The sequence below is a fragment of the Natrix helvetica genome, assembly GCF_964273705.1.
Source record: "Natrix helvetica genome assembly, chromosome: 5".
In the NCBI taxonomy this organism is placed as follows: domain Eukaryota; kingdom Metazoa; phylum Chordata; class Lepidosauria; order Squamata; family Natricidae; genus Natrix; species Natrix helvetica.
Window position 1 is genome coordinate 25,181,525 of NC_138551.1, and position 20,782 is coordinate 25,202,306.

At 40.4% G+C, this 20,782-nt stretch overlaps 1 protein-coding gene across 7 annotated transcripts in view; it reads right to left on the reverse strand.

Annotated features, from left to right (window-relative positions):
• Window positions 1-4,646: 4,646 nt before the first annotated feature.
• Window positions 4,647-20,782, reverse strand: part of LOC309393489 (schwannomin-interacting protein 1) — a 344,932-nt gene continuing 328,796 nt past the window's right edge. For 4 of the 7 annotated variants that reach the window (XM_081955769.1, XM_081955767.1, XM_081955768.1 and 1 more), the window contains 6 exons: window positions 20,503-20,620; window positions 18,979-19,176; window positions 16,785-16,908; window positions 15,266-15,359; window positions 11,614-11,664; window positions 4,647-5,404 (listed from right to left, as the gene is read on the reverse strand). In XM_081955769.1, the coding sequence (XP_081811895.1) occupies window positions 5,353-5,404; window positions 11,614-11,664; window positions 15,266-15,359; window positions 16,785-16,908; window positions 18,979-19,176; window positions 20,503-20,620 (637 nt within the window). In that variant the 3' untranslated portion in view covers window positions 4,647-5,352. The remainder of the gene's footprint in view (window positions 5,405-11,613; window positions 11,665-15,265; window positions 15,360-16,784; window positions 16,909-18,978; window positions 19,177-20,502; window positions 20,621-20,782) is intronic. The other 3 variants (XM_081955766.1, XM_081955772.1, XM_081955771.1) reach the window with 1 other exon arrangement.

Genomic DNA, 20,782 nt, shown 5'->3' on the forward strand with positions numbered 1-20,782 from the left:
TGGAACACTGAGGGAGATCCATTCCCTCCGGATCTGAGCGATTTTATCCTGCAGATATTCCCCAAATTCCTCTGCCCTGCCCCGCAGAGGGGCTTCCCGCGGCCTCTGTGATAGAAGAGAGCGGGTCACCCGAAACAGGGCGGCAGGGCGGTTATCTGCGGATGCAATGAGAGTGGCACAATATCGGCGTTTGGCCACCCTCAATGCCACAAGGTATGTCCTTAAGTAGGCTCTTACCTGTGTTCGGTCAGATTCGGAACGAGAAGATCTCCATCTGCTCTCTAGGCGTCTCTTATGGCGTTTCATCACCCTTAGCTCCTCGGTAAACCAAGGGGCCAGGGTGGTTCTTTGCCGTAGGAGAGGCCACAAAGGCGCAACCCGGTCTAGGGCCCCAGTGGCCGCACTATTCCATGCGGCCACCAGGTCCTCCGTCCGGGAGCGGGTCAGGTCGACAGGAAGTGGCCCAAGCTCCGTCTGGAACCTTTCTGGTTCCATCAGGCGCCTGGGGCGGAACCATCTCGGACATTTTGGTTCCGCCTCCCCACGGTGGGGGGTAGTACCAGGGAAGTCAAGCCGGAGAAGTGAGTGATCTGACCATGACAGGGGTGTGATGGCTAAATCCCCTATTCCCAAATCACTCGCCCACTGGCCAGAGACAAAAACAAGATCCAGAGTATGACCTCCCTCGTGTGTGGGGCCCTGAATTACTTGAGTCAGGTCCATGGCTGTCATGGAAGCCATGAACTCCCGAACCGCCTCGGATGCTTCTCCCATCGACGGCAAGTTGAAATCCCCCATAACTAACAGTCTGGGGGTCTCAACTGCCATCTCTGCGATCAGCTCGAGGAGTTCAGGCAGGGCCGCTGATGTATAGCGAGAAGCCAAGTATACAATCAGCAGGCCCAACTGTCTCCCTGGGCCCCACCTCACACTCAGAGACTCACACCCGGATGTCTGTGGCACAGTGAGTTCTCTCGGTTCCAGACTCTCCCGTATGATCACCGCTACCCCACCACCCCTCCCCTGGGCCCGTGGCTGGTGGAATACACGGTAGCCTGGTGGGCACATTTCCACGAGGGGCAAACCACCCTCGTGGCCCAACCAGGTCTCCGTTATTCCTGCGAGCTCAGGCTCCCCCTCAGAAATCAGATCTTTTATGAGGGGGGCCTTATTAACAACAGACCTCGCATTACACAGCATCAGCCTTAGGCCCGGGCTCTGTCGATCCTGGCCACCTAGTATGCGGGGGTTGGTACAAATGACCGGGCGTGTCCAACAACCACGGTCTCCCAACCGACTGCAGGTATTATGTCTGTCCTCGCACCTACCCCTCCCTATGACCGTTGGTATAACACAGCCCTCTGTAGGAATGTTATTTCCCCCCCTCTCCCTCGCTCCGCTCACTCCCCTCTTGACCACACCTGTTCGCCTGGCACTAATCCCATTCCTGGTCGGTTCAACCCTCCCCTCCCCCTTGAAACCCCTTAAAACTATTAAAAAGCTTTTGATTAAAAAACCCCTGAGCTTCCATTTCCTCCACCTCTCTGGGTTAACAAACCTGTCATTAAGGTGGGCCCTCGAAAGGGCAGAGGACCATATCTGCGAAAGGGGGGACTCTCGCAGCCGCAGTAGATCTAACCTCGAATAAATATTGTCTTGTTATACACAGGGCCGCATGTATTTTCAGGTGCTGAGGTTGTTTACTGTAGTTGTTTCTTCTGATGTTTTGTAAAGCCGGATTTCCTACAAAAGGGGGGAAGTTGACCATCCCTGATGGAAAGGATGGGGTGTTGGATTGCCAGCTGGTCTGTAGATGGCGCTAAGATGTAATTTATGGTAGGCGGTAGAAGTGAGCCCAGAGTCAGGATGGTCTGGTTAATGGCTCAGAGTAAATCAGTGGAAGAGGCAAGGGGCAAGTTGTCAAAATAGCAAAGCACAGATCATACCCAAAGCTGTGTTCCAAGGTCCGTAGGATTGTCTCAATCTTCTCCACAAACAATAAGAAATCGCATGTGCCATTTTTGGTGCTTGGGGCTGACATCACCTTTGCCAAACTAAAGCAATTATTTGCATAACTACAGATATACCCTGGGAATAGCTAGGCGTAAGCCATTTTAGCTCTCTTCCTGCAGACCGAGCTTTCCAAGCTAAACTGCCTCTTTGCCCTCTAGGAAGCAGCTCCTCCCTCTTGGGAATCCAGATTACATTCCACCACAGGCTGATACAAACAGCAACAATCTCTCAACTGATCCCTAGAGCCTAACAGAGTCTCACATCTGGTGACCTGCAGAGCAGTGTCCCTAAGAGCTGTAAAAGATCCTGAATGACTATTGCCACACTCTCACTCCTACTCTGGGGTTTTAAAGCAATCTGAACATATCTTTGAAAAGGCCACTTTTCTTCCCGGGCTCAGCTAGATCTCAGTAATGCGTACCCAGGTCCTTGACAACTAGATTGGAGATGAGGGAGGTTTATTACAGAACAATCTGGCATTTGAAAGCAGAAATGGGGCCTCTGAAGGTTTGCTGACTGGATATGGGCTGAGATGAGAAAGCTGGCGTGCAAAACTGGTGTAAGACAATGATTCTACATACCTCGAGTGCTTCACTCTTTGTCTCCCACCAAATCTCCCGATGCCAGTCACCAATCATAATACTTTGGCCCTCCCCTATTGCATGAAAGACAGTACCATCCTCCAATCCACGGCATCCAGTTCCACAAGTTGGAGAGCTCTCACTGTCCTCTAATACACTCATCTCTGGGAGAGGAAGAAGACATCCTGAAGGGCTTATTAAATGTCAGCACCACCCAACAAACCATCTTCTCATTCCACTTGCAAGCACACTCATAACACTCATATACATAAGGATCTGTCCCCTATTGATCTCACCAGTTGATTAAGGGGTCTCTTCTATTCACACCCAGGCAACCAATCCTTTCTTCTGGCTCTTAACCAGAGCAGAGAGAACAGGCTACAGGGAAACCCACAGTCCAACAATCATAGGCATTAGTCAGTAGATGGAATCCAGAAAAACATCCTTGCCTCCATAAAAATCCACAAGGGATGTCCAGCAGGGGGAAAGCTGTCTGATTCTGCAGGGAGAGAGGAATCTGTAGCAGAAAAATTGCACAACATAAACCCACCGCAAAGTCTGCGAACAAGCAGCAAATGTGGCAACCAGCAAGATTATAACGAAGAGCAGAAACACAAGTGAGATAAATTGTGGAGAGGTTCTGTAATTATGGAAGTATACATGTGATAAATAAATTGTAATGGCTGAATACACAATTAAGACTTTTATATTCCAGAAAACTAATGAACATCTATCAACAGCTCAACATTTCAAATTCTTTTTTTCCCCTTTGCATTTCATTTTGATTTCCCCCCTGGTTTTTTCTCTTCTGTTTTTTTTTTCCAGTTAAGTTTTGCTTAGGTTCTCCCCCCCCCCCCCCACTTATGCATACAATATTTCCTGTAATACTGCTATGGTTCATGCATATTGTTATGTATTAGTAACTAGTGTTATCAGTTCTAATGTCTTATAAAGCTCTATAAATAATTTATAAAAGCTGCCCTATCAAGTGTGCTATTTAGCCATAAATTCAAAATTTATGTATAGTTAAGCAGCGATATTACTTTAATTATTCATCTTACAAGATCTTTTTTGCTAAGTTTAAACCTAACAAATTTGCCTACCACCTCGTGGTGTGGAGACAATAACTTGGTCCTTAACACCAATAACACTAAGGAGCTTATAGTGGACTATAGAAGGAATAGATCAGACATCCAGCCCTTGGTTATCAATGGAGATTAAGTGGAGCAAGTGACTAGTTTTAAGTTTCTGGGTGTTATCATAAAAGAGGACCTGGCCTGGGGTACTCACATTGCAGCACTTGTCAAAAGGGCCCAGCAGAGATTATACCACCTGAGACTTCTCAGGAAACAACAACTGCATGAAAAACTGCTGGTGACCTTCTATCGCTGTACCATAGAGAGTATTTTAACTTACTGCACCTATGTATGGTTTGCCAATTGCATAGTGGCAGATAATACAGCCCTCCAGAGGGTTAACATCATTGCCCAGAGGATCATTGGTTGCCTTCTCCCCTCTTTGGAAGAGCTTTATAACTCCCGCTGCCTTAAAAAAGTTTAAAACATTCTTAAAGATCCATTTAATCTGGGGCACCCTTTTTTTGAACTATTACCATCTGGCAGATGGTACAGGATAATAAAAACAAGGACAAATAAGCAGAAAAACAGCTTCTATCCCAAATCAGCAATTGATTGAATTATATATTATATATTGAATTCTACTGTATAGTGCAATATTAATGTAATATCAGGGGTTTTCAATTCAAGTGTATAGAATATGAAGGATATGTGTTTTTGTTTTGTTTTGTTTTTTTATGGATAATGAACACTGAAGACAGCATTTAATTTTGTTGTAAAAGGTGCAAACGAAACTAAACTAAAACCATTGTGTTTGCCCAATGAATGCAGAGTAACAAAATGCAAATGTTTAAAATGATTGATAAGTGCACAGACATTTTTTTTGGTAATGAAAATAATAGGATTTCATATATGGTGAAATATGTACCATTTAAGTCATCACATTGTTCCCACTAATGAACAAGAAGGCATCGTATGAAAGAAATTTTTAGTTTTTATTTTACATATTTATACATATAACTTTCAAGGTAACTCTTTCAACCCAACTGCATGTTAAATAGCACATCTAAAAATGAACTTTCGGTAGTCAACATTCACAAAATGTTGAAAACTGAGTAAAATTATATATATAGTTCACTATGAGGCAGGCATGTATGTTTTTTTTCTTTTACTTGTATAGCACCTTCAAATTACAGTCTCATTTGTTTAAAACTACGGTGAAATGATAAAAAGTAGTCAATGGTAAAATACTGTTTTAACTTAAAAGTCTCTAAATAAACAAAAATAAAAGTTAAACTATCCTCCTCCTTCTTTTCATGTCTGCAATGTTTATAAGTATTGTACATTTTGTTCTACAGTAAGATTATTGAAATGTCCAATATTTAGTGGCACAAGTAAAAAAAAAACCCTAAACCAACAGCAAATAAATTAAAAAAAAGCAATTAGGCCAGTCACTGGACATAAAGCTTCAGATAGCAGGGAGCAATTCACCAAGCACTCTTGTGCATCCACCATTGTTTTGAGGAGAGATTCGTGCAGGGTTCCTGGTGCTTGGCAGATTGTGCCCAGAATCAATGGCTAACACTGATTTTCTTGTGTGCCAGGTGTGGAACATCAGTGCTTGTACAACAACAGAAGCAAACAAGTTCTAGTCTGTTTTTTTAGCTGGATGGCGTCCCGTTTTATTTTGTTGGCATTTTCTCAGTCATGTGCTTCTGCTGACTTTCAGCATGTCTGGAGAGAAATGGAAAAAGCTATGTTATTGCATAGAATCACAACAGGAACCATTCCCCCCCCCCTTTAATGTAAAACCACCACCAGAAGAATCATTTTGGGATAGGAAAGACAAAGAAGTTAGTTTAGTCTTATATTTATAAATTTAATACATTTATAATATAAGACTACTGATTACTTTAAAATGTGTAGGTGTTAACGCACATTTTATTTTAGAAGGCTAAAGAGAAATTTAAGTTTTTACTTTCTTCTTCCAGAGATTAATCTTAAGATTCATAGTCTGGAACGTCCCTTCATAGTCTAGAACAGGAGTGGGGACTCATGGCCCTTTGTGAACTTCAACTCCTAAGCCAGCCATGGTGAGTGTAAAGGTTCCAACTAACAAACCCAAGTAAAGCAGAACTCTGAGGCCAAGCACTTCCTCAAATAACTTCTTTATTGGGTAAATAATATCAGCACACTTGAAGGAAAGCCAACTCTGAGTTTTCCCACGGTTACAGTATAGTTAAAACCAGTAATGAGTTTCGCCCCAGTGTCATTAGTCACGTTGGCCAATTAGGTTGGCGGGCTTCTCAGGTATTCGTCTCCTCCTTCCTCCATTGCCCAGGAGATGACCTTTGTTTCTCATGAGAAAGCTCTATGTTGTATCTAGTAATATATATATATATATATATATATATATATATATATATATATATATATATATATATATATATATATATATATATATATATATATATATATATATATATATATATATATATATATATATATATATATATATATATATATATATATATATATATATATCAATATATCAACCTCCTCCCCCCTTCCATACAATGTGGTAACTTTGAACCAGTAAAATGGCTTCTGCCAGGTTCAGTTCGGTGTGACACTTAGCCAACTATGATGCTGGCTCAGGAATTCTGGACTTAAAGTACACAAGTCATAAAAGGGCCACGGTTCCCCACCCCTGGTCTAAAATAATACCATTGCTAAACCAAATGCAATAAAACCACCAATAATGTGTAGAAGAGCATGAGAAAGAAACAAGAGTAGAGTAGCATAGTAATAACCTACCTGAAAGAAACTGGGGAAATCTAAATTAAAATTCTTTCCTCTTCAATCTTTCTGACTTCTCTCAGCTTAGGGTTCACAGAAGGTAGATAGGAGAGATAACACCAAGGTGTTGCCTCGGATTTCACTTGGCCTTGATGTACTTTGCATTACATCTGCTGCCAAATTGAAACTCATCCCAACTGCCCTTCCTCTCCAAGAAGATGAGAACATAGAACTGTTTTGCATGGGACTTGCATAATCTTTGTCATCACAAAAAGGGTAGAAATCCTTTTTTTTAAACTTTTGGTTTCTTTTCTCTAAACCAATTTAAGAACTGCTTTGGTGCTGTATGAGCATGTTGGGACATTTCATACTTTATTTCATCTATGAGACAACTCTCTTCACCTTTTATCCCATCAGTGATAAAATCCAAAGCAAATACTGGGTCCTTTTCTTCCTCACTAACAATAGCCTACTATGGTACCTGTCAAAATTACCAGCAAGGTAGTAATAATGGCTGTTCCACAATTTTTTTTGTCCAAAAAATACATTTATGGCAGAAATAATGTAAGGCCTGTTACTTTTTGCTGCCAAGCAAGCGAATACCAGGAAATACACAGTAATTGTGGGTGTGCAGCCTGGCTCCCAAACATTTTGTACAAGAGCACATAAACGTTAGCATTTTTTTCTCAACAACAGGGGAGAACAACTTATGGCTCAGGGCTGCACCTATCCTCAGATAATTTCAGGGGTTTCCCCTAGAGCAGTGGTGTCAAATCGACGCCTCCTGGGCCGGGTGCCTCATACACAGGGAAAGTTCCGCGAAGGGAAAAAGCATTGTGAAACGTCACATGACGGCAACACGAGGCGGCGAGTTTGACACCCGTGTTGTACAGTTATTCAAAGTTTGGATTTTGTTGTCATTTTGAATATAAAATAAAAATTATTTAATTCATGGGAATTATTACGCTAACTATAGTTTCTTTCTTTACTAGCCCATCTTTCTCCTTCATGATTGAACAAAGGAAAAATCTATAAAAATAATTAAGTCTGATGCTGGCTGGAGAATTCTGGGAGTTTAAGTCTACACTCCTTAAAGTTTAGAGAACATTGCTTTAGAGCTTTAACTGTCTGGAAAACACATGAACTCTTAAACCATATTGGAAAACATACAACTGAGCTAAAGGCTGCATTTTGCACTCTTTTTTAAGGAGTAGCTCCCCAATAATCAAGATTGGCCCAAGCCAAATATTTAGAAATTGTGTCAGGAAGCATCCTCCTACCATAATTGAACTGATACTCCTTATCATAGCTACATCTTGTTCATTTGATTATTTTGGAAATGTAGATGATGAGAAAAATGTATTTTCTGTCTACAAAAATGTATCATCTGTCTACATCCACCCACCTCCATGCTTTGGAAATCCAGAATGTTTCGTTATCGGTTTGGAAGTGTGTTCAGAGACACCGATGATAAAACTGTATTGTGTATGTATTGCATAAAAATGTATGAGTAATATACATTTTGTATGCTAGTACTGGCAATAATGCATCCCGATTTGATATCAAAAAATGTCATGAATCAGGGATTCACAGTCCTATGCTGCTGGACTGTGGTTATGGCCATAGCCATAAGGGTAGCCAAACATTTGGGAATAGTGTCAAGAGACATATTAGACATACTTGTGCAGATGTACTCCTTATTGCAGTCACATTTTGCTCATTTGTTTATGTTGGAGAGAGGACAGATAAGAAACATACATTACAGGTAGTGCTTTAGGTCAAGGGGTGTCAAACTGGATTTCTTCGAGGGCCGGATCAGCACTGTAGCCTCCGTGGACTGGGAGGGAGGGGAGGAGACAGGATGGACACCTTCTGCAACACTCTGCCGGCCAAAACGGGGCATGGGGATGCCCCGTGTCCTGTTTTGGCTGGCAGAGTGTTGCAGGAGGCTTTTCAGGCTGAAAACAGGCTACAAGGCCCCCCCAGCCCCCGTTTTGACTGCCAGAGGCACTGCAGGCTAGTCCTTTGCTATTTTCAGGCCGTTCCCATTAAGCACCCTGTGACCCAGATCCAGCCTGTGGACCTTGAGTGTGACACCCCTGCTTTAGGTACAACAGTAATGGAATCTGCCTATCACAATCATTAACTTGTGCCGATTGTAAAGTGAGTTGGTCATATGACCAACTTGACTTTATGACCCTTTTTGTGATGGTGGGGACGAAGTGAATCACTGCGGCTGTTAAGGAAATGGATGCATTGCCATGGGCACAGTTTTGCTAAAAACCAGAAGTAAACTTTGGCAAAACTATCATAAAATGTGATCAAGTGACTGCAGGAAATGAACCATAAATGCAGCCCAGTTGCCAAATGCCAAAAATGCAGTCGGGGGAAGTGACCATGGTTCCCACAACCATCAGAACTTCAAATCAAAGTCAGAAGTACTCTGCTAAGTGAACAGCTGTTAAGAGTTTAGCACTACCTGTATTCATGGCTTTATCTAAGATTTTGATATATTGTTGAGTTTGGATGTTTACACATATTTTACAGCTAATTTTTAGGAAACAATTTGCAAGATTAAATCAAATTGGACAATTATTTTCATATTTATTTATTAAAATATTGCAGCTGCCAAAAACATCAGGAAAAGGTCTCTTCCACTCCCTATTATCTAATCATTTTAAGTGCCTAGATTTAGTGTGTAGATACAGTAGCTTGTAAATCATGTTATTTTACAATGGAGTATAGTTCCAGCTCACAAATCTGATTCTTTAATAACTTGTGGCCTAATAATGTTAGCTTTCCTGACATGCTTAGTCAACCAGTACCTTGCTAGGCACCTGTGTTTCTAAGTCTTAAATGTGGGTTTTTTCCCCCCAAAGGACTACTGAACTTTCTTGGTGTTTTCTCTGAAAATGTTTCGCTTCTCATCCAAGAAGCATCTTCAATTGAACTGAAGATGAGGCTTCTTCAGTTGAACTGAAGAAGCTTCTTGGCTGAGAAACAAAACGTTTGCAAAGAAAACATCAAGAAAGTCCAGTTGCCTTTTAGAAAAATCACCTTTGGGATAACCATGGCCTGGATGAATTGAGAATCTGCATGGACTGTGCTTCTAAGCTTCCCGTTTTGCCATACTGAGTTTCTATAAGAGCAGAGTTTCAAAGAGACTTACTGTCATTTAAGCAATTGTGAGTAAATATCTCTCCTGCAGACTTCCAGATTCAACAGGGAATAATAGATGCTACTAGAGTATAGACCAGTGTTGGTGAACCTTACAGGCACCGAGTGCCCAAAGTGCGCATGTGCGCCCAAACAGCAAGGTGCGGGTGCGCATGCATGCCTGTGGCCCACGCATGGGCGCACGTACCATGCAGGCACAGCAGAGACCTGAAGACCAGCTGGCTGGCGTGGCAGAGACCTGAAACAGAGTTGGGGTGGCTGTGCCCACAAAGAGAGCTCTGCGCGCCAACTCTGGCACATGTGCCATATGTTCGCCACCACTGGTATAGACATAGTGTCTATATAAATGCTCCTTTATCATTTTTATGCATAATCTTTGAATAGGTTACACTTTCAGGTCCAAACAAGACAAGAGAAAAAGACGTCATTATAAAGCTATTTAACCTTTCTCTTAATTTAGATAGTAGCAATTGCCATCTAAATTTTAACTCTCTAATGGGAAGTTGCTTTTTTTCAGAAGCTATAAGTAATAAAAGGGCAATTCTATTGAGATTGTAACAAGCAAATAGTTAAACAACTCTTTCCATGCAGCTATTCTTTTAAAAGTAAAATCTTAGAACTTGATATTTGCTACCAACCATTAAAATATTTCCAGTGATATGCTTAATGTCTGTCCAGTTTTCTCCTTTGTAGCCACGTGTGTTTTTATAACTGAGCAAAAATGCATTTCCTAATTTTGTCCATAGAGGGCATGCAATTATTTCTGTAGGGACTATCCATTCCCTTTCTTACTATGTATCTGACTTTTTCTTCATCTTCAGGAAAACCCATAATGAAGAATGCATTATTATAATAATAAAAACTATAAACATGTTAATGAAAATACTCAATTTTGAAACAGTGCAGTCTAATCTTTCCAGAAGCGTATGGATGAGGACCATTCAATGACTAAGTGCTGCAAAAATTGCTGAGAGAATATGATGTGTACTCACCGTATTTTACTGATAAGGCTCAAAAAGACATGAAACATTAATATGCTTAAGTCATTCATCTCTAACCTGGCATTCTTCTGGTTATATTTCTATTATGATTCTCAGATATCCTGGCTATGTATATTAGGAGAGCTGCAGTTTCCACAACTTAGAAGGACACTTCAAAAATTGGGAAAAGCTAGCTTAGATATGTCATTGCCTATAAAATGTGCTCTTGCAAGTATTGACTGAGTTCAGATGGATTCAACTTCATAATGAATGTCTTGAATCGAAATAAATCTATACTTCATTTTTTTCCAATATTCACAATTAAAACACGGCAGCCCAAAGTTTTAATGCAGAGAAATTATATATTTGAAAAGCATTTGGGTTAAAATAGGATGTGTTGTAAGTACAACTCTCTTTCTTCACAATTTGAAGTGATTTTTCACTCAAAATCCTTCAGATCTTTATGAAACTTAAGGTTCAAAACTTCCTAGGTTGTCAGGCTATTATGTATAAAATTATTGGCGGGGAAGGGCGGGGGGAGGGGTGTTTGAGAGAACAAGGGACAATCTAAATGCATTTGTCAAATTAGTAATCTCTAAGTTATCCTTAAATTATTAATAATTTAGATTGTTTATAATCTAAACATTGGCTCCATCAAAAAGATCATGTGGTTGAATCAATGGCATGACATTATAAATAAGCACTGAAGATACTGCGTGAATTTAAGTTCATGGAATTTTGAAGATGTTAGATCAGTGGTAGAACACACAACATTGCATGGAAGAAAGTTAAAAGAAAGGCAGACTAGCATATTTTGCTGTGAAATTACTACAGAGACTTTCTTAATGAGACAATCTGGGAAACGTGAAAGTAATTGGAGCAAAGGACAACAAAGGGTTTACAAAAGGGAAAAAGAGGGTGAATATTGCATGAGAAGGGGACGGATTAGAGAGATCTGGGTAAACAGAGCTTTTCATTATATTTTACCTTGTCTGTAGCAATGGTGCTAAATTATCATGGCATTGATAGGGGGCCACACTGTAAGAGAAATATTTCAGAAAAAAAAAACAGTTGGGTTTGCTTTGGCTCAGTTAAGTCTTGGCTTATAGATCAGCGATGGCGAACCTTTTTTGGCTCGCGTGCCACAAGTGGGGGAAGCGCAGGGGGGTCGTGTGCGGGCGTGCCGCACCCATAATGCAACGCGCGATCCCCCCAGTGCGCATGCACGCACAACGCACCCCCCCATTTTTACCTGCTTTTTTCGCCCTCCCCAGGTCCTGGAGGCTTTATAGGAACCTGGGGAGGGTGAAAAGAGCCTCCCCTGCCCCCCGGAGGCCCTAGGGACCGTCCTCGCGTGCCCTGACAAATGGCTCCACGTGCCACATGTGGCACGCGTGCCATAGGTTCGCCATCACCGTTATAGATGATTAATTCTTCTCTTTTAGAATTAAAATCTATCAAAGGTTGAGGTGAAAAATTCAGCCAGAGCAAAATTAATCAATTTCAAGTCATTGTATGCATCTATTGGCAAAAACCTATTAATTAATCACAGAAACAAAGGTTTTGAATAATATAATTTGTAAACTTCCCTATCATATCCACAGCGTCCCCCCCCCCCAATTCTATCCTCTATTTATTTGATTCGTTGATATACATGTTGGTGCTATTACTTGAGATTTCCTCTTTAATCAACTCAGAATGGGGGGGGGGAGGTAAAGCTATATTCAGAAACTTAATGTCATTGATCTTCCAGGCATCTCTGGGGCTATTTTGATTGATTTTGCTCCCTCTAGTCAAAAAGTACAAAGTCATTTTCTATGGCCAACCATGGTTCCATTCTTTGAATAATTAACAGAAACCTTCTGGTTGGATGTAAAATTCATTAGTGAATATATGTCAACTATCCCATGAAAAAAGAAGTAGGAAACAACGGAACTACATGATCTTTTTAAAAAGATGATTTAGGGCTCATCCTCAAGTCCTGTTACTTATGGCATAGATGTCCCACTGTTTTTAAAGTTATGTCCTCATAAGGCAGCCTATGTGTTATTCCCAACTTAATGCAAAAGGATCTAAATCAAGGGTGTCAAACTGGATTTCTATGAGGGGCGGATCAGCATTGTAATTCTCCATGGACCGGTGGGGGGGAGGGGATCAGGAGAGGGAGATGGGACAGATGCCTCCTGCAGCACCTTGCCGGCCAAAGTAGAACATGGAGGGGCTGCCCCTGAACGGTCTCCTGCAGCACTTTACCAGCCAAAACAGGGTGGAGGGGGGCTGTGGGAGATCTCTGTGTGACCCGTTTTTGGCTGGCAGAGTGCTGCAGGAGGCTGTGGAGGCCGAAAATGGCCTGCGGGGGGAGGGGGGAACGCATGAGGCCCATTCTGTCCAGCAGAGGCACCGCAGGCCAGTCCTTTGATATATTCCTGGTTGCCACCAATCACAGCTGTTTACTGATACCACTGCTCTCTCTTGCAGCACTTATTCCTTTGGTATATTTGGGATATACTGGGGTGAAATTCACAAAGAGTTCTCCGTTTCCTCTTTGGGCCCAAGCAAAAGGAAGCTCAGAAAACTGGTGTCCAAAAATAGCCCAGCTGATTGACTGAAAAGGTAGACAATGAGCCTCAGGTAAAGTGGATGGAGCTCTTTTTGGTATGTGTAAACATAGCTTGTGTAACTTGCTTCACACTGCATTCCTCTTTTGCTCTATTGACCTGGCAACCAAGACACTCAAAAACCATGATTAGAAACAGCCTGGGTTTTAAGTTCTGGCTTTTTAAAGCAGTTCTTCAGAAGTTTACACAGTTCCTAGGCACATGGATTGCTAAAGGGAAGACTTGCTTCTGCAAATCTGAGTCACACTGTATGACTCTGACTCATCACTTCAGCTAACCAAGAGGCAGCTAAAGCCTTCATCCTAGGCACCCACTACACTTCCTCAAGACTGCCTTCCACATCTCCAGGAGAGTGACTGGGGAAGCCCTGGAGAAGCTGGTTGGGAGGAGACGCAATGTTAAGGGATCCCTCTAATTGCTGCTCATAAACCACAAACCCATAAATAAACCACAAACCCATAAATAACTAAATAACTCATAAATAACTCATAAATCCACAAACCCCCATAATTTTAACCCAAGACTGTCCACTCTTGACCTCACCCCATTCCTAAGAGGTCTGTAAGGGATGTGCATAAGCGCACCAGCGTGCCTACCATCCCTGTCCTACTGTCTCCATTTATTTGTACTCATTTACTATGTTCATATTTATGTTTATATTTATACCTGTTATCTTTGACAAACTAAATAAATAAAAAAATAAATAAAATTGTCCCGTGATAAAAACGGAAGAACTTGATAACTTGCAATCCCCAATATTGCACAGATTAGAGTTTAACAGTCCAGGCAGCAGAAGTATAATAACACACTTTTCTAACAACAACTCGAGAATGCATATTAATGCAACGTGATAAAGAGCCCTTAGCAAGATATAGCAAAGTTAGTGGGGGAAAAAACAATAGCTAGTTTATTGAGAAAAGGATGTGGAAGAAGAATAAACCAACAACATTTGGCATTCTTGTTAAGATGAACATCCCAAAACAGACTCTAAATAAAGAAGTGGCTATACCTGCGCTTGAAGCAATTCTCTGACAACTTTTACTATTTCCCTGGCAACAAGATCTTCCAAAGCAAAGGAGAGACAGAAACTGACAGAACTATCACACTAGAAGCAACTAGAGGAAATACAAACTGTTGGATTCTAAATGACAGATTGATTCAATGATTCAAGAAGCTCCATTAATAACCAGATAGGGAAATCTAAATCACAGACAACTGTTTGATCGGCAAAATCTGCACTTCATATTCTGATTTTAAAGGACAAAGCCACCCACATAAAATCAACACAAAATCAAGTACTAGTCTGGTTAAAAATAAAGTAGCAAAACGAACCAAACAACCCAGAATCAAAAACCCTACCAGCAATAATGACACCCTTTACCAAACCAGATTAGTTTTCAATGTTCTAAACATTCATTCCAGGAGAAAAGAGGGTCAGGTATTTACCCAAACACCATTTTCTATCCAAGGAGAAATGGCAGGAGGGTTTGTTTTGGTCGGGTGCTTCAGCCAAATTTGTTTGGTATGAACTGAAGGTTAAGCATTGCATCTTAAAGAAAGAGGATAATTTTTTTTAAAAAAATTAACCCCCCTCCCCTGGGAATTATTCCTTCCCATTTTATTTATTCAGCATCTGCCCTGAATAAGTATTCTGGAGAAATAAAGCCACTGCATGTTACTTTATGATATTGGTTTGTAAAATAAAATAGAAGCAAGCAGCCAAATAAGCATGACATGTGGTAGCATCATGGTGCAAGGTTCATCATTTTGATGAAATCTTGGCTTGCTGTGAACGCCACTGTTGTGTAGTCCTAATAAATAAGCCATTTCAACCTGGGAACTCATAGATCTTAGATATTTTTTGTATAACTTTTGGGATATGATCCAAGCGTTGATGAGACAATAGTTTGAGGAATTCAGAACATTTCCTCCCACCCAAGGTAGTAGCGACAGGTCATTGCCCCATCAAATGGTTTTCATACAGGCCTTATCAACAGAACTTAATAGACACTGATACTAACCTGGTCAAGTCTTCAATGTCTACCAGCATTGCATCCTGCTCTGTGTGCAATTCATCTCGAATAAGCAGCAGTTGCACCAATTCTTCATTTAAACCTGATTTTGAAAAAAAGGAGAAAAAAGGAATTTAATTAGTTCTCTTCTAACATTTTGGATATTTTTAGCCACTGTGAGACAGACGTTTGATATCTCCTTCCAAAACAATATAATGGTTTCCATTAGTTTTTTGGCTTGCCTATAAATTAGGAAGGATGTGAAGTCATGTTTTAGGAATACCGGGTAGCCAAATATTGAAATAATACTGTTGCAGGTGTCATGGGATAATCAAGGACAAATTTTAGAAGCTGCACAGAATCTTAAAATGTTAAGTTGACAGGCAGTCTATGGAACATCTGGCCTTTCTTCAACTGAATGAATTGATGGAAAATCCTCACAACTGGATATCTAAGGGACTAAAGCTGCATTTGCCATCAGCAGATCGCCAAGGCCAGAAGCTGCATTATCTAAGAGGTCATACCCTCCAATTGTGTTGGGACTAAATGTCTTGTGTTTTAATGCCAACCCATCTGGAGCATCACACGATAGGAAAGACTGACGTAAGATGCAGCCCTGGCTCTATCGATACACGAAAGCAGCTATTGTTCTTACCATAACAGCTACCGATTTCATGTTAGAAGAAAACAACTAAAATGAATTCTTCATTCTCTAATTAGATAAAGGCCTCACAGTGTTTGTCAACCTGTTGTCCTCCATACGTATGTGTCAGGACTATAACTAATGTTGGCAAATTGCAGCCTCACCAAAAGGTGAATGCTTGCTTGCTTATTTATTTATTTATTTGCTGCCCAACCCAAACAATGTGTCTCTGGGTGGCATGCCAGATAAAAACAAACAACGAATGAAAGAAAACCACATAGCACCAAAACATACAAAATTAAAACATACACAACACGACCCCGAAGTATTTATGTAAAAATTCACAAATTCTCCATGACAAATTGACCCATTCTGGAAGAGTGGGAAATAAAAGTGACAGAAAGAACACAATGGCAAATCATTAATCCAACCCAAAGCTGAATTTGACCCCAAATTGTCTTTTACTCCCAGAAAAAGAACCCAAGCTCTTTCATACAGGACTGGAAAAAAACAAGATGTATTTCTAGTCTTTAATTCATGTTTTGTTTGGGGACACCTGCACTGTCTCCCATCATCCCATTAACTTGTATAATCTATTCTCCACTTTAGGTGAGAATATTAATCTCAATTTATTAATTGTCAGTTTATTCAGCTGGGGATGCTGAAGAACCCTGTGGAAGTCTGTAAGCAAATTACAAAATAACAATTGGTTCCCAGGCTACTGGTAGACACATGGTGTCCAATCGTAAGATTTATTCTTATCTAGTACATCATTATAATCTTGCCATGGGGCCCATGGAACCTAATATGCAGTACTTTGACCTTAAAATACTGTGAATAATAGTGAGGCAAAGAAAAAAGGCAGAAGACGTATTTTCCACTTACTTTCTATCTGTGAATGTAGATCATTGACTATCACTTGTAGTTGCCCACTTGTCATATCTCTCAGGTCTGTGGGTTTTAAACTTCTTTTCATCAAGCATTCACTTATATGAGGCATATGTGGCAGCTAAAAGTAACATTAAAACATTTAAGGCATGCATTAGTTTGAGCAGCACACTCTTTGTTTGCAATAATCAACCTTCCTATGTCGAAATAGTAGCAGTAACATTGATATTTTTAAAAATATTATATTAATGTGTCTTGAACAGTGCACATGTATCCTTGACTTACAACATTCATCTCGTAACCATTCAAAGTTACAATGGCACTGAAGAAAATGATCTATGATTATTTTTCACACGTACGGCCATTACATCTCTATAGCCACGCGATCACAATTCAGGAGTTTGGCAACTGGCATGGGTTCATGATGATTGAAATGTCCCGGGGTCATGTGGCATGGGTTTTTGGGCTTTCTAATAAGCCAAGTCAATGGGGAAGCCAGATTCGCTTAATAACCGCGTTACTAACTTAACAACTGCAATGATTTAAATACTTGTAGCAACTATTGCAAGAAAGGTTGTAAAATGGGGCAAAACTCACTTAACAACTGTTTTGTTTAGCCACATACTTTTTGGGCTCAGTTGTGATAATAAGTCGAAAGACTACCTATATACTTTCTTGATTGTTTACCAGTGTACAGAATATATCGTTTTATAGAATTCTTTATTGCCCAAGTGTGATTGGACACAAAGAATTTGTCTCTGGTGCATAATAGAATAGAATAAGATAACAGAATTGGAAGGAGATCTTCTAGTCCAACACCATGCTTAGACAGGAAATCCTATTCCCGTGATGGCGAACCTATGGCATGCATGCTAAAACTGCATATTGATGCCATTCACACTTGCAGCAGAATCTTAAGGTACTGTACTTAATGAAACATACAATTTTAGATTGGATAGGGAAGAGAATCTGTTCTATGAAACAGGAAAATGTAAAACATAAACATCTAGTATGGCAAAACTGGCATGGGCAAAATTTTTTTGAAGGCCTGGAAAATGTTATCTTCATTATCCCCTTTGTCTCACCACTTTTGTTCAATACCTAAAAGGCCAGAGTTACTACAAGTAGTCTTTGACTTACAATGTGTTGCTTAGCGAATTGTTCAAAGTTATCATGTACCCTGATAAAGGGAGTTATGACCTGGATTTGAATGTCTGCCCCGTCACATGAATGCATTTTCAGCACTCAGCAACTGACCCACATTTGCGGATATGTGCAGTGCCCCATGATCACCTGAAAATTTATGACGCAATGGGACCTCGGGTCCCGAACAGCTCAGACCACGAACAATTTGGGTGCTGACCGAAAAATCTGTTAAATGTTTCACTAATGTCACAAACACATCCTCGGGTGCCGAATAAACAGCCGTAGCAATTTCCCCTTCCGTGCTGTTTGTTTTGTGTGCATGCATGCACAGTCAGTCTTGCTTCTGGTCATGACCAAGTCGGGTGCCGACTGAAATCCTGGAACAGATTATGGTCAGCATCCGAGGTCCCACTGTATTCTGATATATGAAATACAAGTGAAATGCAGATGGTTCTAGAATTACAACAGCAATTGGAACCAATATTTCCATTACTAAATTATGTAGTCATAAAACACAACATCATTTGACCGTGCTGCTTAGCATTGGCAATCCCTATTGCCATTTTTAACCGAGGATCTTGTATCATTAAGTGAGGGCTACTGAGGGAGAAGGAGAAATTTAACAGGAATAACTTGTAATCTTCTTTGCTGGATTCTCCATTGCCTTTGCTTGTGGGAAGCTGGCAGGGAAGGTTACAAATTGTGATCATGTGCCTACAGTGCGTGGCAACCATTGCACATGAAATCCGATTACTAGGAGCCCTGAATGTGATCACACGACTACAGGAAACTTGCACTAGCGGCAACATTGTGTATTGCTTGTAAGTCCCTCCCATTCAGTGCTTTTGTAACTATGAATGGCTGCTGAACAAATGGCTGTAACTCAAAGAATAACTGTGCGTTATTTTTAAAAACATATTCTAAGTCTACCAAAAACAACCCATGCACTTTAATTTATAAATGCTTCCCTCCACAAAGTTTATGCAAAGTGGGTAACCCCAAAATGTGAGGAAATGAAAAGCATGAATTTTTATGTGATACATACAAGATCAGCTACTGGAGATTTTTTCCTATTCTGTTTTTCCACTTCTACTTGCATTTTGGCCATTGGCTTTGCCATCGCCAGAGCCATTTTGGCTTCAGCTTGAAGTTTCTTTTGTCTTGTGAGAAAATCCATATCATCCAAGGATTCAGATTCCTCCTCAGTAGTATCTCTGTCAGAATAGGAAGAGCTCTGCTTGCTCTAAAAAAAGAAAGCAAATGTAAATCAACACGTCTCATTCAAGATCCCACCTACTGATATAAAAAAAGAGGATTACCTCACTTTGTAATTACTCAATATATACACAAATAAAAAAGCCACGAATTGATGTAGTTAATATAAATGAGCAGCACTAAGTTATCTTTGGCAAGAGGTAACAAGCCTCCTTTTCTTCGATTGAGGTTTTTTTTTAATGTCTGCCATCTTTGTTCTATTTTTGTTTAGAATTGCTTATCTTGCTTTAAGATTTTTTTCTTGTTTCAAGGTGTTTAAGGTTTAATCATCTGTAAGCTGCCTACAGTTGCTGGGAATCAGGCAGCACATAAATAAATGAACAAATAAATAGAGCTACATTCTTCCATAGCATTCGCACCATCTTATAACTCGTGATGGATTACAGTGGGTAGGGCCACATCAGAGAAAATCAACAGGGCCAGGAAGTACATGGGAGTCACATCCAAAATGAAAGTCCCATGTTTTATTGAGAAATCTAATCATAAAGGAAAAGTATTGAATATTATTTAAAACATACTTAAATGTCATTGTCAAATTTATCCAGCATATTGTACATCTCTATTTTAGCTTAGAGCAGAGTTCCCCAACATTTCTGACTTTGTGGACTGGCGGGGGGGGGGGGGGGAGGATGGTTTGCGGAAGTGGTCAGCAAACGTATGTACAGCTCGATTTGTGTCAGTGGCATGCATGTCGCACTGTGTTTACTGCTCACGCAAATGGAGGACACACATACACTCACCTGCTGCTCATTCAAGTGAGGATATATGTGTGCTCGCTCGCAGCCTTTTTTGTGGCCCAATTGCAAACCCCTTGGTTGGGGACCCCTGGCTTAGAGAGCTGTATAAGGCCTCTCTGTTGCCCATTACGGTTTCAAAACATTATTAGGACTGGATTATGGACAAACCAGGCCACTCAAGAGCACCTGTCCTTGCCATGCATGTAATTTACAGTGAAAATTGATGCCACTAAAATATATATATTTGTTACCTTTTATACTGGTATTTCTCAATCTCAGCTACTTTTAAAATACGTAGACTTTAACAACCAGAATTCTCTAGCAAGAATTGGGGGTTGAAGCTCATATATCTTAAAAGACACTAAAGCCAAGCAACATGATTTTACATGCTCAAACTAAATATACCCCAATGCCTCGAATAAAGTCAGTGCTTAGTTTGCCCCCCAAAATGTATTGTATTAAAAGTATATTAAAACAATGATGGAAGAAAGTGGTTTTCCCATCCCAACATTTCTGAAGGATCTACATGTACTTATCAGATCAACAGCAACACTCACCATAGGAGATAAAGGTGTATCTAGACTAGTTTCAGTCTTGCTGTCATCAGCATCACTATCTTTGTCACTTCCACTGTCATTGACAAAACAAATTTGTAAATTCATCCCACTCTGTAACCTTGAAAAGAAAGAGGAAAAGTGACAGCTATCATTTTCTGCAGGGATACGAGATGCATTTAATCACTGCAAAGTGGATTAAAAGTAGAGTTAAAACAGGATTATTTCTAATCTTAAATGTTTGTACTCAAAAGCTACATAATAACTGTTCATACATTTAAAT